This window comes from Anoplopoma fimbria, chromosome 11 (genome assembly GCF_027596085.1).
Source record: "Anoplopoma fimbria isolate UVic2021 breed Golden Eagle Sablefish chromosome 11, Afim_UVic_2022, whole genome shotgun sequence".
In the NCBI taxonomy this organism is placed as follows: domain Eukaryota; kingdom Metazoa; phylum Chordata; class Actinopteri; order Perciformes; family Anoplopomatidae; genus Anoplopoma; species Anoplopoma fimbria.
Genome location: NC_072459.1, coordinates 13,696,141 through 13,721,397, shown reverse-complemented (window position 1 = coordinate 13,721,397; position 25,257 = coordinate 13,696,141). Strand labels below are relative to the sequence as shown.

The 25,257-nt window shown below is 41.8% G+C and overlaps 3 protein-coding genes across 5 annotated transcripts; 1 reads left to right on the top strand and 2 right to left on the bottom strand.

The window, feature by feature from the left end:
- Positions 1–208: 208 nt before the first annotated feature.
- On the bottom strand, positions 209–9,335 carry fam117aa (family with sequence similarity 117 member Aa). The gene is made up of 8 exons (XM_054607871.1): positions 8,772–9,335; positions 6,987–7,132; positions 4,426–4,521; positions 4,111–4,224; positions 3,205–3,312; positions 2,435–2,666; positions 2,137–2,311; positions 209–1,402 (listed from the first exon to the last, which is right to left on the bottom strand). Exons 1-8 carry the CDS (start codon positions 8,893–8,895, stop codon positions 1,189–1,191), a joined length of 1,209 nt encoding a protein of 402 aa, XP_054463846.1. The 5' UTR covers positions 8,896–9,335; the 3' UTR covers positions 209–1,188.
- Positions 9,336–11,066: 1,731 nt separating this feature from the next.
- On the bottom strand, positions 11,067–24,470 carry rundc3aa (RUN domain containing 3Aa). 3 transcript variants are annotated; one of them, XM_054607420.1, is made up of 11 exons: positions 24,364–24,470; positions 15,422–15,549; positions 15,035–15,168; positions 14,834–14,919; positions 14,501–14,590; positions 13,965–14,045; positions 13,720–13,885; positions 13,456–13,613; positions 12,559–12,672; positions 12,283–12,389; positions 11,067–11,945 (listed from the first exon to the last, which is right to left on the bottom strand). In XM_054607420.1, the coding sequence occupies exons 1-11, from the start codon at positions 24,468–24,470 to the stop codon at positions 11,803–11,805; spliced, it is 1,314 nt and encodes a 437-aa protein (XP_054463395.1). In that variant the 3' UTR covers positions 11,067–11,802. The 3 variants fall into 3 exon arrangements, with proteins under 3 accessions (XP_054463395.1, XP_054463394.1, XP_054463396.1); XM_054607419.1 differs by having other exon boundaries at positions 15,434–15,549; XM_054607421.1 differs by having other exon boundaries at positions 11,067–11,939; positions 15,434–15,549.
- Positions 18,062–18,310, top strand: zwi (zwilling). The gene has a single exon (XM_054607422.1). The coding sequence runs from the start codon at positions 18,062–18,064 to the stop codon at positions 18,308–18,310; it is 249 nt and encodes an 82-aa protein (XP_054463397.1).
- Positions 24,471–25,257: the final 787 nt, after the last annotated feature.

Sequence of the window (25,257 nt, the reverse complement as noted above, 5' to 3'; positions counted from 1 at the left end):
CGATTTAAAAAGCGCAAATCCACGTGTCAAAGGCAGGCAACAACAACAACAACCACCACAGTAATTATAAAAAGCTATTGAAGGCATTTACATGCCGACAAATATGATTATTTAATTATCCTCGCAATGCACACTAAACATTTAAAGTAATAAAAAGGGTGGATATTCAGTTCAGAAAAAAATACAATGTCAACAAATCATACCTATCTGTAGGTTTTTTGGTTTTTTTTATTATTCAGTGTTGCATATGATCATGCTGACAAAGACAGTGTTTCATCAATTTAATTCAAGGAGAGGGAATCAACCTCTTCTGTATCCCGAGTTAATATTGAGGCTTTCTGGCCAGAACCTCATGGGGCAAGAGGTTCAGATTGGACCAAGAACTCCGCTTTGCCCACTGAAATTCTTAAAAAGTTGACAAAATTGCAACAATTTGGTTAGAACAATGCCTGCTGTGGGCAAGTAAAGCTATTAAAACATCCATTCCTGGTTACAGATACAGAAAATATATATCTTCCTTGAAATACATCTGTAAAAAAGTAGGCCATCATTAAACCTTGGGCCAAAAATATTTCTTTCCAACAAACACATATTCAGAAATATAAGGAACAAACACCTTAACTTCTCAAATTAAACTGAAATTTCATCAGAACAGTCGTAGTAGGTAGTAAGAAAGTAATACTCATGTGTTGTAAGTGCTTGGATTTTTGACTCTGAGTTCACTTATTTGGATATTAAAAATGAAAACATCCCTAGTAGGCTTTAGTCTTTGTTTGAGCCACTGACGCACGACTAAAACAAAATTCAGTTTTATAAAAAAGAACAAAATCAAAAATGCATTCAGCTGTAAAACCTTTCCAGCATTTGCCAACATTTCCAGGACTTCAGTCCTGTTTTTAATCCATATTCCATATGGAAGCATACTAAGTGCTGATGATGTAAATATCAGCTAAATGGTTTCCTGGCAGTGGAAATAATCAGTAAAGCAGCCAGATTTTAGGCCAAAATTAATCTAAAGTATGAGTCACAAAGTCTCTTGTTTTTATCACAGTGATTATGGCACAATGCAGCAGTGATGAGCCATGTGACCACATGTATCTGAAGGCATATGAAACATATCCAGTTTCTGTAGGTTCTGGCAGTTCAGTGTGGTTGTGTCCTGAGATTAGGCCCTGCTCAGACATCCACCTACTGCATGCCCAGGTGCCTGGTGGGAGAGGCCTGACCTGGGCAGCCGGTGACCGGAGAGACTGACAGGCCGCGGAAGAGGAGGTCCATGGAGGGCAGCAGGGGCTTCAGAAGGCTGACGGGGCAGAAAGCGGAGCCTCCATGGGGGGTGAAGTTGACTTTATTGGGGTCAGGGCAGGAAGGCTGGAGGACAGGCTCATCCTGACCGGCAGATCTGGAGATAGAGAGATGCAGAGAGAAGATGGTATGAACCGCAAGGTACTGGGTCATCAAGGGCTCCAAAAGATAGACTTTGCACATTTATAACATCATAATAACAATTAAGTCTGCAACTAAAAATATTTATTATCATTCTATGATGATTCATTTGAGTTATGAAATGTCAGAATATAGTGAAAAATGTAGTTCACAAGTTCCCATAACCTGAGAACGTGGCCCACAAGACTATTAAGAGGAGCTTCCACCGATACTGTGACTGGAGAAAAGTATTTGCATATTTTTTCATCTTTTACTATTTACGAATTTATTGGTCTATAATATTTGAAAAATATTGTCTTTAAATGTCTTGTTTGGTACGACCAACAGTTCAAAGCCCAAAAAGATTAATTGGAGAATAATTCGGGAAAAAAAGACAGAACAGCAGCAAATCCTTTTTTCAGAAGCTGGAACCAGTGAATGTGTGATATTTTAAACTAGATAACAGTGATCTTCAAACAACCAATGATATACAACTGGTTAAATAGAGGTTAAAAATGTGTGTGAAGTTTTGATTTGATATGATCTTGATTAAGGGATTTAACGATATGCTCTTTTGATCTGTTGGTACATGGGGCGGGGTCCCATCATAACTTTTTTGCCCTAAGGCCCTCTAGTGGCTTATTCCGACTTGGTAATACATGAGTATACGATCAATGCATGATGCCTTGTTCTAAAAAGGAGTTCACTTACATTCCGTCCTCGCACACTCGTACTCGCTCGCAGCCTTCTGGCGGCTCGCGCTGGAAGGAGTAGGTTTTGTTGGGACGAGTAGCGGAGGAGCAGGGCTGCAACAGAGGAGGATCCAAAGCAAATGAAGGGAGGGACGTCGATGGAGCCGGACACGCCGTCTCACAGTCCACCGGCTCTGCAAGAAAGGACACAAATATCCCTTCTTTTATTAGTAATACAAAAATTATAAATTGCGGTTTAAAAAAAACTCAGCATACAGCTTTAAAGTACACCACAAAATTATTAAGAGCTGTCTCACCTGGCTCGCCCATGGGACAGGGAGACTGTGACGGAGACAAAAGAGATGGGTTCAATGGAGAAGGGGAATTTGATGGAGACAGAAGCGATGGATCTAGAGGACAGGGGGACTGAGAAGGAGAGAGGAGGGAAGGATCCAGATCCAAGGGGCCGGGGGAGGACTCACTCTGAGAGCCACTGCTGCATCGCTGGACAGGGACAGGGGCCCTGTGGCCGTCTGGGATATCCAAAATCTGCAATATTCAGAAGGAAACAAGTGAAGGAGTCAGAGTAGCTAGAGAAACAATGCAGAGTGAGGAATGCTTTCCTTTCATGGAGCCAGGGTTTAATACCAAACTGCTAGAATGGATGTGGTTAAAGATGACTTTTTGGACTCAATTTCCTCACGATTATAATAAAAGTTGTTTCATGACAACAAGCTTGTTATCTTATGATTGCCAATCTGTGCTTTGCAGCTGCTTAGACATTAGGTCAAAATTGTTTTAGTTAGAAAATTAACCGTGTTACTATTGGCGCTTAACAGATGTGACGCTCGATTTGCTCTGTCAGCACTTGCAGGGAATTTCAACAACAGACCAAAGTATATCTTTTTTTCCCTGAGGCCCCTAGAGTGTTATGAAAACAATCTCAGTATCAAAACTCGAGTTAAAAAAAAAGAATGATTTTGTTATTATGACAGAACTGAACTTGATAGTGTTACAAGGGAAAAGGCATTTGTTAGTTTACTAATCCTAACCCCCAGTGGTTGTAACTGTCGCTCGGTGGCCTAACCTCATGCTGATCGTCAGGTTTCTCGGAAACAAACACCTCCTCCAGCTCTAAGTTGAGGCCTTCAACACTGCGTCGCAGCCGGGGGTTCAGTCTGTTCAGAGGCAGCGTCTGGAGAAAAACAAGGCAAATACAGTTAAATAAAGAGGGAGTGAACCTAAAGCAACAGCTCTGTCACTTCTACACTGCTTGGGTTTGATTTGTACAGTACAGGTGAGTAACTGCCACAGGGGACAATATATTGAAAATGGAAATTACCCATCACAATATTTGAAATTACCATTGATCAAATGCCCCAAAAGAAAGCTAATCACCCTCCCATCTGCTATAAAGTTGCCATCAGTGCAGATGTTAAGGATTGTAAAACAAATACTGTAACCTGTGAAAAATACATCTGTGTCTGTGTCTATTATCTTATTCTAATCCTATTTAAACAACTTGTGGTTGGGGGAAATGCTAAAAAAATGGGAGAAGACTAGTATTTTGTAGTGGAAATCCTTATTGTATAGGTATATAAGAAGTTTTTTCTGAGCTGTGAAAAGGGAAAAACCCAGATTATTTATGTTGTTTCTTCATGCAAAAATAAATCTTGAGTTCAAAATTCAATTAAGCTGCTTTATTTTAGGGGTTTAGCAAAGGCGGGTCATTTTTTACCCATAGGTCAAGGGCAGTCAGAATATAAAAATACACACATATACGAGACATCCATATGTTAAACTGTGATATGCTGGTTTCAGATGGTCTTTCTATGACGGCATGGCAGTAATTAGGACAGGTGATGACAGCAGTTACTAAGAAAAACCACAGCTGTGTTTTTTTTGGGGTTTTTTTACATCCCTGTTACTAAGTGCCTCCTGGTCTGCCTGTGTAAGGCAGTTTGTCATCACAAGACAAAAGAGCAAGGGCTACCTGAGTGATGACTGCTGCATGACCTGCTGGCAGCGGGTGGTGGGGCAGCTCGTACCCCGCTGGGGGAGGAGCATGGCGGGAGCGCTTCTGCAGCTGGTTCCTCAGCTTGGCCACCTGAGGGCAGAGTGGAGAGTGAAAAATGATTCAGGCGTCACTACAATTCATTCTGAAAGAGGAGCGGTTACTCGCCTTCCCCTCAGGCACTGATAATATTTCATTCTATCAGTGGGAGAGCGCAAATAAAGGGGTGGGAGTAAGAGAGGAAAACAAGGAAAGCTGATTAATGAACTGCTATAGTAATAAACTCATACTTGCCTCCCTTAGGTGCTCTGCACTGCCCCATGATGCCGAGCGCTTGTGTCCGCCGGCGCTTCTCCTTCCTCGGGTGTCCTCTGACCAGGAACTTGGAGTCTTTGAAAAAAGATATTATTACAGCGTGGTGAATAAAGAGGCCTGTATTTGGGGGGTTGTGGTACAAAAAGGCCTTTTTGTTTTTGGCAGCAATTCTGCCTTTTTGGAGGCCTCTTACATTTTCTGTTAAACCCTGCGCACTCCAGTCATCATTACAACTTGAGAGAGCACAACACAGAAGCAAAGCCCCACAGCTGTGCTGCACACCTGCCCCACAACAGCTGTGCAGAGGGAGGCGATGAGAAAACCACCCAGAGCTGCAAAAACAGCTCCTCTACCACACACATCCAAACCACATCATGGTGAAGACTATAAATACAGTGCAAGTATCAGCATTTAACACATCAGTGACTTACACACACACACACACACACTATCAGGCATTAAGTAACCTTGTTATTCATAAAGTTACAAACTGTAGAGGAAACACAACTAAGACAAACAGAAAAACAAGGAGACTTTTTTGTGCACTTCCTCTTTTGTCACAACTCCTTAACGTCAAACTTTCACTCATGTGTTCGTACCAATTTCTTCACATTGACTCTTGATTTTCTACCAGAAGGCGCCGGGATGACCGCTCCCGGCTGTTTGTTCGGAGCAGGCGATTGGCAGTTCATCGTCACCAGGTGAAACACAGGTTGAGTCGACCCACAGGATCAGATATTCACAGTTCTGCTGCCTCTAGTCCACTGCTTCACACTCTCGCAAACTATCTGATCCCCTCACTGATGTCTATGCCATTCAAAGGGCAGCTTATGTTACACATTTAGCTTTTTAAGTCTGCAGGACGGCTATGTCATGATTTTCTGTCCTCAAATTACCTGACCTGTTCTTTAGGTGTCGGCCTCACAACTCAGGGAAATCTTTCTGGTGCCTTAACTGCCTGCAGGAAAACACAGACACCATCTTGTCCTGTCCAGTCCACTCATACGTAGTGCATCGCCCGGCTAAATAAGTCAGAACGCAGCATGAGTCAGTCATACAGTGACATCGGTGTAAAGTTACAGTTGCCAACCCCCCCCCCCCCCCCAATCATCCAACACCAACAACCCCACCCTGCCCAAAACATGAACAGGGCGGTCACGGGACACAAACCTATAAAAAGACTCAAAAGGTAGCAGAACATTTGGGCTGGCTAGTGTTTCCAGCTTGGGCGACTCATAGTGCTTATTTTTTTTAGGATCAACCAAATAATATTCAACTTAGAATTATATCAGAAGACATTTGGAAGTCTGGAGGCAGAAAGTATTTAGCATTTTTGTTTGATATATGCGTTATACATTTACTTGGTTATTAATGATGTTAGCGATTATTTTCTTTAGCTTGACAGACAGATTTATTGACTAATTATTTCAGCATTAAACAGGAACAACCTACATTGAAATGTTATTTCCTGAGCCTGAAACCAACACTACACTTTTTGGACTGTATTGGTGCCTTTTTTGTCGTCAAATTTAGTTTTTTTTATTGGTTTCCTTTGTATTACAAAGGTGGTTATTTGTTCACATACATGCATGCACATATGAAGCAAATATCTGCAAAATAAAAGCATAGTTAAAAAGGTGGTTAACTACATTATCGTTATTCAGTGTATCATTTATTAGAAATCTTGCACATATGGTTTTTGGAAGTATGTTTTTTTTTTTTCTTTAGATTGTATGTGTTAATGGAGATGTATGTTTGATCTCTTCTGTGTCTTGTTATCCCGAGTAGGATTGACGACATGTTTGGCATGACAAACTGATTGACTATAACCTACTTATCTTAAAATCTCCAGAAATATAAATGCACGTCACAAAACATAAAATCATGCTCAATGAGGAATAACACAAACAATGAGCTATATCATCTTAAGTAATGCAGAGGGACTATGGCAGAAGGAGAAGGAGGTTATGGGTGGTTCTGTTTGGGTGCATGTGTGTGTGTGGTTGAGGAGAATGCTGGGGGATGGGGTGTCTGTATAATGAGGTCAGGAGGGGTTTGTTCCTCACAATGGAGGCAAAGGGGGTTCTTTGGGGTTTAAACTGTGTCATAGGCGAAGACGAAGCCGCAGAGCTTGGTGATGTTAGTCGGGGCTTTGTGCACTAGTTAGGAGCAGATACAGTCGAGGGGGGGAGCAAAAACAAAAGTTTAAAGAAGAACAAAAACGGCTATTTCCAGTTGGCTGGCTTCCACCCGCAGTGTCGAACTGGAACCACCAGACACCTGCAGAGCCAACATCAGATATCTTGTCCTCTATAGACATTCTTAACATACAAGAAAAGCCATGCAGAAGAAAACATTTGGTCTCGTGGCTGCTTTTTTTTTTTCCTGCAACATGAAGCAACAGGTTTTCTGGGGAAAGTGTTCTCAGTAGCACTGGTGTAACAGACTACCACTGATCTAGGCCCAGTTTTGTTGAACTACAGTAATTACACCAACGTGTCACGACTCATTTGACAGTGTCATGATATAGTAATATTCACCTGCGTTGCTTTGTCATTGACACAGGTGACCGCCGTGCTCTCTGCCTCTTTGGGCCACTGTCCCTGCAGATAGGGTCCGACGATGGCGTCCAAAGACAGGGTTCGGCGGATGGTGGGTTTCGGCGGGCGACCCGTGGTCCTGTCAGCTTTTTTGGGAACATAAATAAAACACATTAAGTCAGTGATCATGTTTGTGCTTTGCAAGCCTTAACTCAGCACTTGTGAGAACAATGTCAGTCTTGCAGAAGTTATAAAAACTCATGCTTGTGAGATCACGTTCAGCTTAAACACACAACACTGCATGTGACACATATGTGTATAAAAACTACTTTTTAAAGACGCTAAAACAGTATTTCAACACCAGTGGTAGTTGTTCACAAAATTGCTCCCAGGCTTCCTCCCCACCAGTAAGCATGCAGTGTGTAGAGTTGTGTGTGTGTGTGTGTGTGTGTGTGTGTGTGTGTGTGTGTGTGTGTGTGTGTGTGCGCGTGTTGGCAGCTCTTTGTAATCTCTGGCAGGTGTGGACCATGCCTTTGACCTGGAGCTAAGCCATCCAACTACACAACACTGGCAACAGTCACCACAAGCTACAAGTACGTCAAGCACCTAAACACACACACGGTATGTTGTCATGTTGCAGGGCAGACTGGATGTATAAATAAATACCACTATATGCAGATGTGACTGGCATAGTTACAGTTAAAGTAAAATAGAGAGGCTCTTAAAGCTGCTGCTGTGTGAGCGTGAAGCAGAGATTCAACAGGTCAGAGTGCAAAGAGGCGACTGAGAGTCCAAATAACATTATGAGAGCAGTGTTATGTTTCAGGGTTAAAAGCCTTCGTTGTTCAGTTGGTCAATGGTTCCCTGAATCAGTACGAGAAGCATGGCACTTTTCTTTAAAATAACCATTGCAGTCTTGAAATTAAGCCTGTTCTTTTTTTTTTTTTTTAAATCAAACGAGTTGTTTTACTTTTCAAAAATTAAACGTTGTGATTAATTAAGTTCAAATGTAAGTCTTATATATTCAAAAACAGATTCATCAACACTTTTTTTTTTAAATTTAATGTCTTGAGTACCTGAGGACTGATGATGCATGCTTTCCTTTAGGGCTGCAATTAACTAACGATTATTTGCATTATTGATTCATGTGCTGATCAACTTCTCGAATTATCATTTAGTTTTCCGGAGCCCCAGTAGTTTTTGTCCAAAACCTAAACATTTTGCATTAACAATAGTACAAAACAGAGAAAAGCAGCACATCCTCACAGGGTACAAGCTGTAAAGAAAATGTTTACTTGAAAAATGACTCAAGCGATGAATGGGTTATCAACATATCTGTTGTTTAATGTTCTGTCATTCATATTTTAGGCTCTAATTTATTTTGTAAAAATAGGGCAGTAATCAATTAGTCGATTTGATAGACAGATTTGTAAAACTCTTCGTTTGATTTTTCCATAGAGAATCACACTGAAAGTCACCACTTTAAATCTTGAGTTTACTAGACATATGCTCATAAGTTTCTTTGAAATAAGTCGATCAGCATGAAAAAAAAAGCATTAAAAAAATAATTATTGGCTGAAGAAATGTTAATCGACCAAAAGGACCGATTAGAGGTCAGGGCAGCCCTAAAAAATACATTTAGTAAATTAAACTCAATATTAAGTGTCAGTTATTGATCATAAAGTGGCACCAAATGAACTTTTTAAACACTGGACCACATGGAGGTGAATGCAGCTTTAACCCTCCTCCTCCTCCTCCTCCTCCTCCTCCTGAGTGCGTATTTACCCGTCTTGACCTCCCTGCAGAGGAGAGCTGAGCCCCTCTGGAGCTGGTACGGGATCGTGGCTCTGAGGGGCTGCAGGCTGGGGTTGCTGCACCCCCGGGGCGCTCCTCCACTTCTACCCGACATCCCCCACTCCGAGCACCGCTTATGGACACACACACACGCACACACACACACACACACACAACACACAGAGAGAGGACTCTGCCTAATTTCCTTCTTCACTTCTTTTTCACTGCAGCTCTGCGCGGCGCTGACTTCCCCTCTGCTCACACTCAGTTCACATCCACGGTGATGATCCAGACCTCTGATCGGGCCTCTTGTTGAGCACCCAGCTTGAGCTTTCTTTTGTGATGATGATCATGATATTTTTTTTTTTTTTTTTTCTTGCTTACTTTCGGGTTTGAGTGCGCAGAGAATGCAGCTTTACAGTTGAACGCATCCTCATAAACAATCCTTCATGTCTGAAGCGGACTCTGACAGAGACTACTCGCTGTTTCTCTTGTCTGCAAACTGACAACACCACAGCTCGCTCAACCTGGAGCAACTGTCTCGTGCAGTGTATAGTTCCGAGGGGAGGGCGATCCGGTTGGTTGCTGCAGAGTACTACTGAGCACGTATTGGTGTTCACACCCGTCTGTTTCCTGAAGGGAACCCCCCCCAACACCCCCTCCAAAAAAAAAAAAAAAAAAAAAGCCAATTTAAAGCTCCCATCCACTTTTTGAGATTTTTTTTTTTTTGTCATATGGCCCCTCCTCCCCTCCTCTCCTTCAAACCCACATCCAAACCCTGGGGTGTGTGTGTGTGTGTGTGTGTGTGTGTGTGTGTGTGTGTGTGTGTGTGTGTGTGTGTGTGTGTGGTCTTAAAAGTGTGGTTCAGGGACCCCTAAAGGTCACTACAGGGGCTCAGAGGGTCCAAACTTATTAATATAGGATGATATGGGAGAAACTGATCACTTTCCTCAAGGTGCATATAGATGTGTGGCTATTTCATGTTCAAGTTATGACAAATTGAAGCTTTTCATTCAGTAAAATAAACAAATTCGAATAATATTGAGTTTGATATCATGTCAACATCTATTGTGTAATTTCCCGACCTAAATATACACATTTGTGCAAAACATGTATTCACCGTGAGTTTTTAACTTGTTTAGCTAGCATAAACTGTATTTAAGTCAGGGGTGTCTTCTGTATTGTTTACACTACTTTAAACAATGCCTTTTTAGCTTAGATTTTTTACAATTGCTGTAAAAATAATCACCAAAAAGGCCTTAACTGTAGTCAAAGTTACAAACATAATTGAAAAAAAGTATTTTTTCCCAAACAACGCAAACAGCGCACAAAAATAATTGCAGTAAAACAAACCTCATCCATATTATGCAATAATACTTTGATGAGCTAGTGTGACTCTCACACGATCTGTTGCTCTGTTGACTGTGGGGGATGTGGTGCTCTTTAAAGGCGCTGTGGCTAGCAAGAACACAAACTGCAAGAACACAAACACAAGAAATTGAAAAAGGTCTTTCACTTAAAAAGCCACGTATGTGGGAGGTCCGAGGTCATGGTCTGTATCACGGCAAAGCTCTAAAACTGGGAGGCAAACGGGTATACTTAACAAATAAAGTGATTTATTAATGAAAAAGTAAGTAAAAAAAAGTCAAACAAAAGAATGGGTGGGACCAGTAAACTTTAAATGCATGTGGCACCTCAGGCCCAGGTGTGTCCAATCAGGTCTGCAGCCTTGGAGATAGAAAGCACAGACACAGCATACACACCAAACAGAGCAGCCATAACAGCCTGCAATAAAAGTATATAGAGCAGCCATGCAGGTGGTACGGGGTTCAGCATCTTGGAAATGGACACTTAAGCAGGATGGGTGAAAATAATATTTTGTATCCATCTGGAGGAATCATTCATACAACCTGGCCTAGTTTGTGAAAATAAGATTTATTTTATCTGTATAATTTAGCCACCAATATGTTTAAGGTTGTTCTTCAGAATTAAAAGCATTTTGGGCATTTATGCATTCATGTTAGCCCCTGATCATGTTAAACCACAAGATGGAGCCAGAGCACACGTGTCCCATGCAACCTGCTCATCCAACATCTCTGTTCACTTCCTGTTTTGAAGCCTTTTTTTTTTTTAATCACTGCTTTCGGCATGGTCTTCCTTTGCCTCGTCATACAACGTTGTAATCTACAGAAACAGACACTCATAATGGAAAAAAGGCAGTTTATTGCAACACAAACCAAACAGAAATAACTCAAAGAACACATTTAAAAAGAACATACTGCTGCATTGGATAAAATAAGATAAGTGAACATATGCGGTAGCTTAGGATTTGATCGATTCAATAAATAGCTGCACAGATTTAAACAGTGTTTGATTACTCAAGCAGGAATGATCCCAGATCAGTCACACCCATAAAACATACTTCTCAGTGCTATGTCACTGTGGAGACAGTCTGTAAAAACCCATCCTCTACCTTATGTGGATAATCTGTATCTCTTAAAATGATCATCACATCTCTCGTTGCAAAAGGCTGCATCCAAGGAGCTGCAAGTGCTGTTTTGGTCACTTTTTTGACAAGAAAATCAAATAAAACAGGCGCACAGACACACAGACGACGCCATGGGGAAGAATGCCGATTATCAAATAAGAAGCAAGATTGGATAACTGTTTAAGGAAATATATGGATGCTTTGGAAAAAGTTCTAACAGGAGTTTGCAGAGGGATTGCATGATCTTGGATGAAGGAATTCACAGATAGTACAGAGTGGTTGTGGGAGAGTTGAGCAGATAAGGCGAGGAGAAGGGAAAAAACCAAAAGGTGATGGATCCTTCCAGCTTTGTGATGACTTCACTCTCATGTGAACAAATATCCAGAGATAGTGTAATTGACTTCCCCCTTCTAATGGAACTGTGCATGGTCTTGGTGGATTGTGGGATCAGGGTTTTGGTCGGGTTTATGGTCAACGCAGCATCACCAGGCAGACGGGCTGGGGGTTAAATCTCTGTTGTTGGTCTGTAAGCTCCTAGCTGGGAGTGAGCGCAGGGCTGGGTTCAGTGCTGATGTTGACCAAACACTCACTGGACTTGAGGCTGGCCAGGGACTTGGAGCTCGGTAGAGAGGCCAGAGAGCCACACAGACCCAGCATGGAGGGAGTATCGTCTTTTCCTACAGGGAGAAAAAAACAGAGGAAAAGCACAATAAAAATGAGCTTGCATACTTCAAGCTGCCCACATGAAACACCATAAACAGCCATCAAGCCTGTCTTTGTATGAGTATGTATGTACATGTGCATGGGTGGCTGCCTCTGAAAGGCTTTTATGTAGCAGTGGAAAGAGAGCAAATGTATTCCTACTCAAGTAGAAATGTTGTAACTTTACTACTGAGTTTAAGGAACTTGCAGCAAAAGTACAGCAAAACATTAACAGTACACTAAAAAACACAGCAGGTTTAAATGTGGTGATTATGTTGGGATGAATGTAGTTACAGTGAAAAACCTTTTTACCTGCTGAAGTCCAAACAGATTCTCCGTTCTGTCTCCCATCAGTCCTCTGGGAGTCAGAGTTCAGACTGAGTTCAGCAGAAAGTTGCTCCAAACTGTGGAAACTCCTCCTGGATGGACAAAAACATCATCATGCTACGAATATCTGACATTTTTGTACATCTATAAGCATCTGCTTATTTGTGCTGTGTGTTATTAACCACTAGGGATCATATATTTAGATTTATGGTTATATAAAAATACAAATAAAATAGAAACATACTGTTCATGTAAGTTTACCTGCGGAAAAGCTTGACATTGCCCTGGTTGTTTGCGATGGCGGACCACTGGTTGACCAGCGGGATGGAAAGATCTTTAGCCAGATGGGAGGAATCACAGGGCATGAGGGCAGAGCTGCATAAAAAACAGAGCACAAATATGTCAATAAAGTAGTGATACTTTTAATTTTAGCAAACAAATAGGAACTGAACATCCTAAGTGGCGCTCAAAAAAATAAAAAGATCACCCATCTCTTGTGAATTTCAATGAGCTACTTTCTTGAAGTCATTAAATGACTCTACTTCCTGAAACATACTGTAGTCTTGAATTCAACACACAATAAACGTGTAGCCTCTAAATGAGGCTTTGTATTTTAACAAAATTCTGTTTATTTTCGTCTTCTTTGAGGAAAAATGACCAGTAACATTAGGTAGATTCGGAGAGCAATACTTCATTTTCTACTTAGTAAAAAGTTCCATCAAAATAACAACCGTTTCTGGTTGTATTGTTCTTTTTATCCCCTGATGAACATGCACACACTGTATAATGCTGGAAAGAAGAAAACAAATAAATATATGTAATCCAAACAGGATCTTGGTTGATGAGGACTGGAGCACATGTTATACTTTCCACATGTTGAATTTTTAATGTGAAGATGTCGGCCATATTATCTGCCCAGAGAATTGTTTTTGTTGCTGCTGTTTACGTTCCTTATGATGCAAATTCAAAAAAATGCACAACAGGAGTATTGCACTTTTTTTGTTTGTCATGTGTTTGTTGTGTTACAAATGGGCTACAACTGAATATGGTTGTGCATCCCTGTGTTGCATAATGACAATAAATGATCCTTGAATCTTTAAAAGAATCCTATAGTCAAAATGTGATAAATGTAATCCAAAGTTTGTGTTTGTTTCTCACAGTTGTGCCTGCAGCTCGAGCACGACAGCCTCCAGCTCCTTCTTCTCCTGTAGGCTCTGGACCGTCTGCTCCTCCATCTTTGCTCTCAGACGCTTATTCTCCGTCTCCACGTTCTTCAGCTGCGACTCCCGCAGGCGCACCAGCTCCTCCAGATAACCCTGCAACATAACAGTAAGGAGACAGGGATTCATGTGCAGAAGCCCGTAGTAAAAAAACATGAATTTAAACAGCATTAACTTCGCTTTAGCTGCTGTTGTATGTCACCTTCTGGGCATAGACGATCTTAAACCTCTGCTCCATCTTGCGACACTTGTTGCTCCAGCTCTCCTCGTCGGTCACCAGAGGGATGTAGGGGTGCTCGGGGACACTCTCCTCGCTGTTACTGCTGTCAATGCTGCGACGGTCCTCCTCATCGCTCAGGTAGTCGTAGCTACAGAGCAGAGAGGCAACAGTGTTGGAACATGCACACAAATGTGTTGCTAAAATTGGAGTGACAGCTTCAGTCTCACCTCTGAGTGAACTTCAGGTACGGTGTGAAGTCGATCACAGCTGAGGATTTCCCATCCAGAGTCTCCCCCTTCAAGCAAAAACTGCATAGAGACAAAAACATTTTTACATATACTACAAAATATCAATAATAACAAGACAATTACATATTAATCAAATGAAATATGTTAATCTTGTTCGGCTTTGTTGTCCCTGTTTAACCAGATGTATATTGCTGTGCATGTACATTGAGAGCAGCAAAATACTAAAGTCAAATTCTTTGTTTGTGTTCACACTTACTTGCCCATTAAATTGTATTATTCTGATTCTAATTATTTCAGTATATTCTATTAATCTGTACTCCTAAAGTAAAATATGCTGTACTCAAATCCACTTCAGGACTCGTTTAATTGCTAAACAAACGCCTAAAAACAACGGAACAGGTCAGAAAAGGTTCCCAAAATATCTTGCAAATACATAACACCTAACTGTGTTGATTTGGGTTATGTGCTTATGCATTTTAAACCTCTGTATATATGTCTGCAGCATGTGTCTTCACCTGAAGTCAATGGCACTCAGTCCAATCAGCATGCCAGTCAGGACCTGGGCCTCTTCTCTCAGCATAATGGCCCCATCATCATAGAACCTCCTGTCAGGTGAAGAGGTAGTTAACATCTCTTTAAGGTACATTACCGATACATCTGTGATTCTACCTGCATTTTACAGTACATTTAATGTCAGACATTTGTAGCAGGCATGTACTTTCCTCTGGTTGAAACTTTTACATTGAAACTGAGTGCTTGACAACATGAGGGTTTAGCTTAGAATCAAAAACTAAAATAAACAAAATAAGAAATTTGGTTATTGTCCCTTAAAAAATCATTAGTCTGACCTGGTAGTTCTTGTGTCCCTCAGAGCAGTGGACACATATTCAGACAGACGTTTCTCCATCAGCGCCACTCGAATCCATGCGCGCCCCTGTAGGACAGCGTAAGAAGTGAGTAGGAACAGAGGCCTTTCTTTGCATACTCTCTCTTGTAATTTCCCACACACAAACACACTCTCACACAATTCTGCATACAAATATCCTTGCCTTTGCTCGGGATGTGCTGATGTTCTCTATGTTTTCGATGCTGGCGATGCAGTTGTTCTGCACTTTGCTGCACGCCAGCCGGATATATTCCCAGAAGCTGCGCTGTCCATCCGAGCTGAACCAGCTTCCTGAACCTGGTCCAAGATTTAAACACAGCAAAGAAGCACTTCTGCTTTAGCAACGACCCGTACTGAGAGCATGCAACCGCCGTTACAGTGCAGCTAACTGTATATTCATGCAGGTTTTTTGTTTCCATGCTTAATGTTTGCAGTGCAACCTATTCAGTAGATTCATATGCCAGTTTAATATAAAATCTTTAAGTTTTACCGCCACAAACTCAGAGTCATTTTACCTAACTTGACCATATTGTCCCGTGCTATATGTTACCTGCATTGTTACCTTTGAAGCGGTGGCTGAGGATGTGCTCTAAAATGGCGGCAAAGTTAATAAACTCCTCGGATGAGTCATCTATGGGCTCTGCTGTGTACTTTTCTAGGAGAGTCTTCACAGAGAATCTGAAATAGAAGAACACAGAGAGAAAGAGGAATTAGAATAACAATGCAATGGAAAAGCATTCAACTTCGCATGTCTATTCTTCACAAGCCGCTGAAATGCCGCCGTGCACTGTACCCGAGCAGACAAATGTACTACTGTATTTGAACCCTGCAACAATAGCAAAGAGAAGCTTTTTTTTCTTTTTTTTGGGAACCACGCCATCTTATCATACTGAGGTCACCCCAATTGTCTTGTGTACTGCACAATGTACCCCTTCAGTGCTTTGACAGTGTTATCATGAAAACAATACAATTAACCCCCTGTCCTCTCAGCCTTTGTACATGCTGTGCTTCCAGGTCCCTTTGGGTCTTGTCTCTCTGAGGGAGCGGCCAGTATCAAAGCATGATCAAATAATTCCCTCCTCCCTCATCTATACACGGTGGTGTGATCTATTTAGGGCAACCGCGGTCCCAGCTTTAGTTTTGCTTTTGACCCTGCTGCACCCGAAGCAGTAATGCAGCTCGCATGTTAGGAGCCGGCAACAAGGCACGGGCTCGGGCTGACTGGCTCCGCTTCAATGGGCAACACTAGCATCACCGAGGGCAAGACTGCCCTGGCAGTGGGAAGCACCTCCATAGCCAGGGGAAAGACGACTGTAGCCATGGGCAAGACCTCCATCTTCAGGGGAGTGACCACCACCTCCATGGGAGACTCCACCATCCAAAGGCAAAAGACGACAGTGGCTCTGGGGCGGGCCAGCTTCAGCCGGGGAACCACAACCACATCTTTCCGCAAAGCCTTGATGTCCAAGCGCAGGACCACCTAGATGGAAAGGAACCCTGAAGCCGGGTCAAAGACACCCAAGGGAGTCAAGCAGTCCAAAAAAGACGCTAACAATGAGTGGAAAACCACATTCCTGTCAAGCAAGACCTCCTTCACCAAAGGCAGGGTTTCGATCCTGAGGACTAAGTACGCCATCTCCTGGGGTAAATTCTCAATCTCCTGGAGCAGAAACACGATCACTTTGGGCAACACCAACATAGCGTTTGGCAAAACCTCTGTTACACGAGGGGAGACCACAAGCTCTCTCAGCACGCTGACCTTCTCCCATGGGACCAAGTCTGTGTCTGTGATCAAAACCACCCTCATCAGGGGCACAGAAAAGCACAGCAACATCTACTGGGATTTTCACACATGATTCCTGCACACACTTTAAAACCACAAGGATATTTCTATCTGGTCAGTTGTAGCAGGTCAGTAGAAGTAAGAGTCAACAAATAATAAGAGCTGCTATGTTTGTGATCAATGTGCGTATGTGTTAATGATGCATGCTATCCGTCTGTTACCTGTTGGCCTAGGTGGATTCGCAAGTAAGAAAGTGCTAAGTGAGTTGCACATCTAATGGGTTTGCAATCAAGAGTGAGATTTTCCAAAGCCACGCTGAGCGTGTTATGCTAATGTGACAGCGAAGAGATGACGGTTTATGGTGTGTTTACTTGGCAGGGAGGGAACGTGTGAAACAGCCGTGTGGGATGTATGTGGAGGGACACAAAAGAGTGTGTGTTTTTCACCAGCACTGTTCTCCTATATAATGTGCATGTACAGTGATCACCATGTCTACATCTTTGGTACAAATTTGGTATTTTTGTGCATGCCAATAAGATTGGCTGATTGCCTGCATTTCCATAACTATGCTGCCGTATGTCCACCAGAAAACACAGTTTTAAACTAGGAAACTGTAAAGGTGGTTGATGTAACAATGCTTATAAAAGTAACATGCCTAAACACTGCTTGGCTTGATTGTTTTGTAAATAGAGTTTTTGTGAGATACTATAGGATCCCAACGACATAAATGGTAGAAATTAAAGACGTAATTGTTGTAATGAGTTGAAAACAGTTCGGCAGGGACACATTTGGGTGGTAAACACCAACAAAAAGAACCACACCCATATTTCAAATGGAGGCACGATACACATATAGGAGAGATGCAATCAAAGCCTAAACTACATGTTGAGAACAGGAACACATTTGTCTTTTCTCTTATCAAATCTGACACTGAGCCACCAATTTCACATATGGTGTATACAGTGGTACACAGAGGTTATGTCTTACTATCAGAGGCTATAGGGAACAATGGCTCAGAAGAAAGTGATGTCACCACAGATTGCCCCCTTTGCAACAATGTGTCCTTCAACCGGCCGGTGTCGTCGTGGAGATGGGACAATCGCTCCACTGTCCCTGTCCCCCCAGATAGGCTGTGGCCACCTACGGCTGCCTCTGTCCATTCACAGGCACACATGGGTGGTATGTGGCCTTCCAAAGCCCACGTCGATCATCTCAACGAAGGCATTATGTGACACGGGGGTCGTGCTATCCACGCTTAGCATTCTGGTCTTCTCTGGATTGTTGCAGATGGTTCTATTACCCCCGAAGGGCAGAGCAGGACGTGCTGCATGAGTGTGCGATGCTTTGCGTCGAGTGAGCCCCGAATCCCGTCGTCGAATCTGGGTCTGGAAGACGAGCCTCTCCTCAATGGGCAACACCAGTTTCACCGAGGGGAAGACGGCCTTAACCTTGGGCAACACCACCATAAAGAGGGGAAAGTCCAAGCTTGCCATGGGGGCATCCTCCATCACCAGGGGCAAGAGCACAACATCATTGGGCTCCTCCACCATCACCAGTGGAAAGACCAAGATTGCCCTGGGGGGCGCCTCCTTCAGCAGGGGCTCCACCACCACCTCTTTTCGAAAAGCCCTCTTCCCCAAACGCAAGACGCTCTAGATGAGAGGGGACCTCATCGAGCAGTGGGGGGACTGGCGCAAAATGTCACAAGAAAGAAGAAAGAAGCACCATAACAGAGAACATTTGGACACCACTACAGCATTTGCACAGGGTCTGTTTCAACTGAGAGCCAAAACTGGATTAGATTTACCTGGAGCCTTAATTTCTTATTTTCATGCCGGATTTATCAAGGAAACAGGTCAGTGGCATCAAAATTCTGTATCATAATGTTATCTGCAAAAACCAAGTAGCTCAGTCAGGTTTCAAGTTAAAATAGAGCTACAGGATTTTGTGAGCTCTACTCTCCACCAGGACCCACAAACTAAAAAAAATCCCCTGAGCAGGTGATGCCAGTTTGCCAGTAAGCAAATTCAACCTTCTCAAAGAGATCTGCTATAGAGCGCAGGTGCTCCTTTTACATGATTTTGTCTAAAGAAAATGTTATTGGATATGATTTTGTAGAGACTTGTTGTATTCTGTCTGCAACTTAAGATGAAGAGTGTGTAGAGAAACATATGGTCAAATCTGGTCAAATTTGTAAAGACATCGGATGACAGAAACATTTATAAACCAAGCGATTGCTCATTATGCAGAGTACCAGGTCCTTGGAAAACCACCAAGTGCCCCCGGTGGTTCCCAGGGTCCAGTATGAGAACCACCGATTAACAGCTACCTGTTTGTTGATGTAACAGCATCTAAAATCATAAGAGAAGAAGCTTGACTGTTGCAGACGACCTCTTTGCCCCGATAGAGCGGCAGCCTTATCTCAAGAGAAACATTACAGCAGATAATTTCAAATTAACTGAAGTCCTTTGATCTGAAGGGGAATTGCTGGCGTGCCTCAAATGCAAATGGATGGAGTGGAATAGCAAAATGCTCTTGGTACGATTTGACACTGAAAAACAACTGCAGGGCCTTTCTGACAAGCTTCTTTTGTGCCCACTCTCACTCAGGCTGGATCGTCGCCAAGCCCACTCTCAGCTCTCTTTTTAAAAGGCCCTCTTGTTCTCCTTTCTCACCCCTCTACTGTACTTACACAAGTGTGTTTGATCCTCAGTACCACCTAGGATAAACCAAAACTACATTTATCAGCAGTACACAGAATCTAAACACACAACGTTTCATATTAACCCTCTCAGATTGATCTTTTTCTTTTTTTCCTAACCCCTATCTCTCTCTCCCTCTTCCTCTCTATGTCCGTCTCTTTAGTCTTGGCATAACCAGCAGGATCCTCACGGGCTGCAGCATTGTGTAACCACCAGCCAGTGCTGTTGTTTATCGTCCTGGACTGTCGGGGGAGAAGTCCTGTCCTGTGCTGGATCTGCACAAACAGCCAAGATAAAGAAACGCCTTACACTTTAATTAACATTTAGGAAAGAAATTGACGATTTTGGGCCAAATCCAAATAGACCAAAAGACATGAAAATGCAACAACATCAGGGTGTGTCTCTCTCTCTCTCTCACCAGCCCCATCTGTGAATAAGCGTTAAGGAAAAGTGTTTCATGGTCAGAGGAGGTGTAGAGGGATTAGTGGGCAAGATGGACAGGGAGGGTGTTGGGCTGAGAAGCGATGAGAGTGTAAAGCAGATGTTTGAACCTGACAGTGGGGTAAATGTAGAATAACAGCGTGGTGAGAGAGAAGGCTGATCCGCAGGAGAGAGAGATGCCCAAATGTTGAGTCAAACCTACTGAAACTTGTGCTGTAATTTCACATACTTGATGGTACTTGACCCTCTACTATTGTTCAGAATGTTCAAAAAGCACAAAGAGCCACCCACTTGCAGAAGCATGTCCATGAGATTTGAATACGTGGTTGTGTTTACTACAGCACAGGACATTTTATTCTCTACTCTCGAGCCACGCCCCGGAAAAGCTCAGGCCTCAGCCGAGATGCACCATATCTCCAGCCGCCATCCTTTCACTCCCCTTTCCTTTTGTCTACAGGAGGCAGCTGAAGCTATCGCACCTTACATCAGACCTGTCCAATCTCACTCATCCTATCTATGTTTTCTTAGGTTCACCGTGACCACGGCAACACCATTACCACCAGTCGTGGATGACGCCATGAGAGCTCTTAGCCAGACTAAAGCAACAAAACAGTAAATGTTAAACAGTACAATGTTACCTGTAAACAAATTGCCTTGTGACTGTTAACAATATTCAGGCTCAGATAAACAAACCGGAGTTATATGATATTTCCCACTGACTTCAGAGAGCCTGAGATCTGCCATGTTAAAATAAAACCTGTTGCTAGTGGCAACAGCACAGAGACACAGTAGATCACGATGACACTGCTGTCACTGTGGACATGATAAACATCACCCAGTGTCTTCAAAGCCATTGAGACAAAGAAACTTTGGGTTTTCTGATGCTGTCGGCCGGGGTTAAAGAACATTCCAGTTTTGCATGCATTCCCCTCAGTCTTAAGGCTGATACAAGCCACTGCAGTATTCTTCTTAGAAGACATTTTGAAGATGTACATTTTTCACCTGACCACAGCAGACACTGTTATTGTTTTTTTTCTCTGCCATTATTATTCTTAATTTTAAGTCTTTACTGTAATGCCTTCAAGTCCCTGAAACAGGCCTCTTGCAGAAACTGTTCCCTGTGGTGGTGCAAATGTTTGATCAGGTTTTCCTTAATTATACACAAATGTCTATTGCTGTACATATGTGTTTCTAATTCAAATGGGCTCCTTCAGTTTGGTATGACACTGTTAAACAAGGCATTGAAACATTGAGCAGACCTATGTGCCTGATACTGGTGACCCACATCATGCCAGATCATGTGAATACACAAAAACAAAAAAAAAAAAAAGGACTGTGATTATTATTCTTTGTTATGCCCCCCGGTAACAGACGGGAATAAACAAGTGCATTTCTTGATCCCATACCCAAACAGAAACAGCCCCCTTTTTTGAAGTCCCAGCAAAAACTTCATTGAACGACCTGTTGTGAGTTGTAAACGTTAATCTCTGTGTGTGCTTGTATCCTAAACATGTATGATGTGACAGTGAAGAAAAAGAGGTCAGACTTTATACGTATATGCATTAGGGGAAATTAAAGGCTTGGCCTGGTGTACTAATGTTGCACTAACGTCAGCTTAGTTACTGTAGCCTGGCAGCAGTTCAAGCTGTGGAAGTAGCTGTGTCTCAGCAGCAACAACAGATCCTGGATCCTGTATCCTGCACCAACATGACGCCCCCGGCCTGATTCAATACACAGCCAGGGGCACTCCGCTGATTCAGGATCTCTCTCAACAACCTTTGACTACTTGAATCAACTTTCACTAAAATGCCATCAAGAAGAAAAACATTTTTTGAAAAGAGGCAGAGAGATACAGATCTGACAGCGACACACATGGAAGAAGTTGTCCTCCAACTGAACCTAATCAATGTCATGTTGTTCATTAGAGAATGGAAAGAAACTGCGTAGTAAGCATTACTGATGGAAAGCTGTTTGAGATTTATTTCTGTCTCGTCCTGTGTGTTTTGTCATTAAAAGCGCTTAAATTATTAAATAGTTCTTAGCACGGTCAGGCCAACCTGAAAAACAACTGTGTTTTTGTTCCCTCGCTAATCTTTCTCTGTGTTGTGAGTCTATCGTGAGAACTTTTCTTTCTTTTGCAGGCATGTACTGTGTGATGTTGTGTTGTTTTGCTTCGATGTACGTGACACTAAAAATGCAGACAGGACCTTGAACAGAAAGGTACTGGAATAAAAATGCTTTATTGTGTGTCTATTTGAGAGTCCACAATTTGTTTTTTTTTTTTTTTTAAGGGGATTTATTTAGTTTTAAACACTTTCACTTAAAAAAAGGCCAAAGAGTTTTTAAATTCCTAGAAGATAAAAAAAAAGAGGTAAGAGCAAGATGTGGCAGAACAAATTGGCAGAACGCCTGCACAATCTACACAAATAATTACGTCCCTCTCTGCAGTAGCATTTATGACTATAGTCCATTTGAAATTCAAGACACATAGCAATGCTATAATAGCCTTTTACGAGAGCAATTGTAAAAGTATTGAAGTAAGGCTGTAACTTTTCCAACAAGCCTCTGGTGAAATCCCAGAATATAAAATACTATATAAGCAGAATAAATCACTATAAAACAGCTCTATCAGCTTGGTTGGACAGTTGGTTGTATAAAACAACTATTGCAGATGTCACCTCAGGCTCTTTGAAGATATATTTGTTTCAGTATTTTTCAGACATCAATTCAATAAGAAAATAATCTGCAGATTAATTGATAATGAAACAATAGTTAGTTGCAGTCTCAAAATAAGTTGGAGAATTGTAACAACAAAATTGAAAACATTACTATGTACAACACTTAATATGTATTTTCTGGAGTTCCCTTCATGACTGCAGTTTATTTTCAGTTCAATAACTATAGTCATCCTGCAGATAATATCAAAGGGCCATCCTCAAAACAAAACAGCTACTCAGTATCATATCCTAGAAGAGCTCATTATTAATTTAAGAGTGATTATCAATGCAAAACATTAATGCCCTACAATGCTAATCTTACTGAATGACTGATTTCATATTAATTCATGAAATATTATATATATATGAATAATTTTTAAGTGCACTTACTCTATATTAGACCTCACACAGACTATTAGGATTGGGGTCTCCAACCTCAGGGGTCACACAATAAATCTGAAGGTCAAAAGATGAAGGGACAAGAAAGAAAACATCCTCATCTTACACTTAGGGGTGGCAATAATTCAATATGAATATTTGTCGTTTTTCAATGGAATTGTATCAGGATTAAATCATATATCAAGATCTCGTGACACACAATTATGTCACCTAAACAAAAAATCTGATTATTTTGCACTGTAGTTATTAATTAAATGAGAAAATACTAGTATTTAATTTACACAAGAGTAAACAAAACCATGTGGTTATTTCATAAAGACTATTTCTTTATTGAAATAGCAGAAAACAAGCTATATTGTGATATATATTGTTAAGAAGATATTTAATAACCCTTATCGTGATAGAAGATAATGGCCATATCACCCAGCCATTCTTACACATTCACAACCTCTGGGCCAATGAAAATCATTCAAATAAAGGAAAAAAAATAAAACTCTTTGGTCAAACTACACACCAATCATGTTCACATTATGTACAAGTAGACCACCCTTCATTTTAGAGGGTCAGAAGACGAAAAGGTTGGAAACTATACTTATTTAGATCTCACTGAGACAAACAACAGATTATTTTAAATGCCAATTATAGGCCTAAAAATAACACCACTGTGAAATAAGCCTCATAACTCGCAGAGTAACATTTTAACACTAAATTCAAAAGAGAATATAAACCGGACATCTCATCAGGTGAGCTCACTGATGCGTGTGACTTTACAGCCCTAAGAGAGAGATTTAAGAGACTGCACATCACAGTCCATAAGCACTCGCTGTACTGTGTAGGCTGGGGGACAATGATGGAGGGAGGAGTCCTTGCACTGCTCCCAATGCCCTTGTCCCATTCAGTCACTCAACCTCACCGTGATGGAGGAGGAAGCCTGCTGTTGTATTTTCTCTCCAGCTTTATTATAAACAATAATATCCCACTCGGTTTTGTTTCCTCTTTGAAGCTGAATCTATCAGCATAGACAGGAATCAAGCAGGTGTATCTACCTGTTAAATATAAAATAGACATTCCTCTGAGAGATCCTGCATTAATGTCACACCAAAGACATGATCTATAAAGGAATGATACAGTAAAGTGCAGCCAGGAAATGCACGCAAGGCATACATTGATAAGTGAATGTTTTAGGTCTATAGAAGAGTGTGTGATGGCAGGGGAATCTGAAGGTGAAAATGCACATGCCTCCTCTTCATCCATTTATTTCCAGAAATATGTCAATCAAATGTTCAGCATTATTGTCCTTTTATATTGTGTGTCCTGCTTGTTTTATCCCAGGGACAACTAAATACCCTCCATTATGGTAAGATTGTTCAAATATTAACTGAACCGCGTGCAGGGACTGGTGGGCTATTTGCAGATGATGCTGTAAAATCGATGGTGTCGTGATCTATACCTGCAGACCGTGATGAGGTTTTTCCGCTCCACACCGACGCTCCGAGCAGACGCCTTTTTCGATGACAGACCCATAGCCATTGCTGTGTGAATGCAGCCCGACTCCATCCAGCGGCGGCCCCGGGGCCTCTTTGGGATCCGTGCCCAGGCCAGGACCCCTCCCTCCGCGGGCCCAATGTCCTACAAACACCCGCTGTCCTCTGCGGGGAGCCGGGGAGGATGCTGCTGCTGCTGCTGCTGGAGGAGGAGGATAGGACAGCGGCGACCAGCGTCAAAATAGAGATGATTAAATGTGCAAGTTCCGGTTTGATCTTTCGAAATAAAATCCCCCCTCACTTATTTGCTTTTGACTGTGCTGATTGCCAAATGATAATACTTTTATTTCCACCTTTATTTCCGGTTTTATTCACCATACGTCATGCACTTGGCACAGCTGAGAGAAATGATGCCTTCACGTACCTATGTATACTCGCACAAAATAGACTCCAAGATGTAAACTTCAAAACACCATCGAATACAGCTGTTAATCCTTTTATTTGATGGGACAACTAATCTTTCTGAATGCATGGTTTTTGTTGTATATATTTAGAATAGCATATTCAAAAAGATATTCATAAAAAAGTATTTTGTGGGCCTGATAAACTTTCGTATCCCAAAGGGAAAGTAGTTAACAGAGTGGTCACAAGATTGAACATACGTGATAAAATATACACAGAATAAACACATTAATCACATTGATTAACAGAATAATCAAAAACATAGTCCACACATGACACCAGCGTCAACACATATGGGGCCATACCACAAAGACAAAGGGAACACAATGCAGCAATAAACAGCACACTTTTTTTTTGTTTAGTTTAGTTTAGTTTAGTTTAGTTTAGTTTAGTTTATT

Bases quoted from the DNA above. Each gene is read 5' to 3' on its own strand.
- zwi (XM_054607422.1), top strand. From the start codon at position 18,062: ATGGGCAACACCAGTTTCACCGAGGGGAAGACGGCCTTAACCTTGGGC.
- fam117aa (XM_054607871.1), bottom strand. From the start codon at position 8,895: ATGTCGGGTAGAAGTGGAGGAGCGCCCCGGGGGTGCAGCAACCCCAGC. The intron at 7,133-8,771 runs GTAAATACGCAC...TTCCCAAAAAAG, and splicing joins CTGCAGGGAGGTCAAGACGG to CTGACAGGACCACGGGTCGC. The intron at 4,225-4,425 runs GCAAGTATGAGT...CTCTGCCCTCAG, and splicing joins GTGCAGAGCACCTAAGGGAG to GTGGCCAAGCTGAGGAACCA.
- rundc3aa (XM_054607420.1), bottom strand. From the start codon at position 24,470: ATGGAGTCGGGCTGCATTCACACAGCAATGGCTATGGGTCTGTCATCG. The intron at 15,169-15,421 runs GTAACATATAGC...ATCTTGGACCAG, and splicing joins CTTCAAAGGTAACAATGCAG to GTTCAGGAAGCTGGTTCAGC. The intron at 12,673-13,455 runs GTGAGAAACAAA...TTTTTTATGCAG, and splicing joins CTCGAGCTGCAGGCACAACT to CTCTGCCCTCATGCCCTGTG.